Genomic DNA, 2,447 nt, shown 5'->3' with positions numbered 1-2,447 from the left:
ATACACATTGAACATTTTTCAATTATATGATTAATATTTTTGGAAATACATCATTTTGAATATATTTTTGATATGTGTTGACCATTTTTCAAATACATGGTGATACTTTTTTATTGAATGATAGGGAACATTTTTCAAACTACAGGGTCATTTTTTTACATCATACAGTAACATTTTTTAAATGTCACAGACATCTTTTGAAATGTGTGAGCATTTTTAAAATGCAGTGGACCTTTTTTTCAATGGTATGAATTATTTTTTAAATTACAGAAACATATTTTTCACACTATAAAAATATTTCACGTGCATCTTTTTGAAATGAATAATGTTTAAATATCACATACATTTCTTGAGTGATATCAACATATTTTATAACTACGCTAACAATATTTTTACATTGCATTAACATTTTCAAATTCACGGTTTTTACATTATTCAAGTAATTTATCATTTTGAAATGTATGTATTAGAATATTTATCCTTTTGCACGACGGGGAACTCGTCAAGATTGGGACACATCCGTCGCCGTCCGCTACAAATTAGTTTAGGTTTTAGTTGAACGGACGAAATATCATTCGGTTTATATAAAATATATCGAATTTATGTCCGTTCGCATGAATTCTGTTGTCTTTGCATGAATTATGTCTGAATCTATTTGTATTACGGATGAAGGTTTACGGTAAGCGTTGTATGACCGGCTCTTCATATCACTATCTACGAACATGACCATAGACAAATACAATATCTGGTGTTGGAGATGCCTTAAGAAAATACACACACAATAGAAAGTACACGGTTGACTTAAGAAAATACACACACAATAGAAGGTACACGGTTGACGGTTGTTTATACATATTACTCAAGTATAAGTATTGCGAATTATTACGACAAAATACATCACGCATCACTAGAACCTTGACTGGAAGTTTTGATGAGAAAAACAAGCGCTTGACAAGTATATAAAACTGTAGCAGTAATAACAATCTTCTGAATAACCGGCGGGCAGCATGAGTCCGTTGCACATTCGAATTCTTGACCAAGGACGTTGCTCGTGTGTGATTGTGATCGACCGTGGAAGAAGAACTAATGCTGCAGGCCCTGAAGCAGGCCTCGGAACCTCTCCACGTTGCCACCGAACCGCCCGTCCTTCAAAATCCTGAAGGCCAGAAGCGCGCGCACGCCGGCGGCGCCTGCGAGGCGAGGGCTCCCCCACGGCAGATGGATGCGCAGGTTAGTGGCGATGTGGTCCAGCCCCACCGGCATGCCCGTGCAGTTGGCCGCCATCGTGGCGACGTCGTAGACCTGCTGGCCGAGGTAGTACCGCATGGCGCCGAGGAACCCGGCCACGTCGTGCGGCAGCGGGGCGCCGCCCGTGACAATCTTGAGGAGGTACGCCACGTGGTAGGCACCGGCGTGGGTGACCCACGACAGCGGCCGCCCGTGCCCGGCACCGATGAGGCCGGAGCCCATGAGCAGCGCGCCGAGCATGTAGGCGTCGACGCCGTGGTTGCGGAGCGTGTCGAGGTCGAGGCCGCGGCGGGCGAGGTAGTCGAGGGCCTTGGCGTCGTGCGGGTCGGCGAGGCGGCAGAAGTCGCGGAGGTTGAACTCCCAGGCGACCTGCTGGCCTTGGTGGTCGCAGACGGCGATGCCGACCTGGAGCGGCTTGAGGCCGTCCACGTTGGCCTTCATGAGCGCGTAGCGGTGCTCCACCGGCAGGCTGCTGAGGTCCTGGTCGGCGGCGTGGACGACTCCAGGGTAGTGCACGTCGACAGCGATGTAGCGGGCGCACGCGGCGAAGCTCTGGAGGTAGGCCCACTCTTCGTTGAAGTTCCCCGCCCACACAGGGCGCACCTGGACCGGCAGCTCCGGCTGTACCGGCGGCAGGGGAGCAGCGTGGAAGGTAAACGGCGGGGGCTGCACCACCTGCACGGGAAACATGTGGTTGAAGTTGAAGCGCCGCGGCGGCGGTGGAAACATGGCGACCATGCCGGCGGCCGGGTTCACGGCGATGCGCCCACGGTGCATATCTCGATCTTGATCTCTTGTTGACTTGTTAGATTAGAGATCTCTTGTTGTAATTGTGTTGCTATAAGCGGCGCAGAGGCGTATATAAAAGGAGGGTGCGGAGCTGCGGTCGGACAAGAAAAGGAGCTGCAGTCGGAGTCGGACACAGGATTGGGTTTCGAGTTAGATACGGTACGACGCTCATATAGAAATTGTGGGACTCGGACACACGTCGGCGGGGTGGCGACGCGTGCTCTCTCGTCGCCACCGTCAGATGAGTAAATTGCACAAAACCATCACTTTGAAGGCAAGGTTTGTGAAAATCACTACAATACATTTTTTTGCAGAAAACACCATATCTTTCGTAATCTTTTTTACAGAAAGCACTGATCGGCGGATCGGGGTCAGTTAAGCTTGTTTATGACAGGTGGGGCCCTTTTTTG

The 2,447-nt window shown here is 49.0% G+C and overlaps 1 protein-coding gene across 1 annotated transcript; it reads right to left on the bottom strand.

Moving 5' to 3' along the window:
• Positions 1 to 1,083: 1,083 nt before the first annotated feature.
• Positions 1,084 to 2,025, bottom strand: LOC119272779 (probable CCR4-associated factor 1 homolog 11). Its single transcript, XM_037554174.1, has one exon. The coding sequence runs from the start codon at positions 2,023 to 2,025 to the stop codon at positions 1,084 to 1,086; it is 942 nt and encodes a 313-aa protein (XP_037410071.1).
• Between the last annotated feature and the right edge of the window lie 422 nt (positions 2,026 to 2,447).

Source organism: Triticum dicoccoides, chromosome 3A, assembly GCF_002162155.2.
Source record: "Triticum dicoccoides isolate Atlit2015 ecotype Zavitan chromosome 3A, WEW_v2.0, whole genome shotgun sequence".
Lineage (NCBI taxonomy): Eukaryota > Viridiplantae > Streptophyta > Magnoliopsida > Poales > Poaceae > Triticum > Triticum dicoccoides.
The sequence above is the reverse complement of the archived record's forward strand: the minus strand, read 5'-3'. Positions and strand labels throughout refer to the sequence as shown.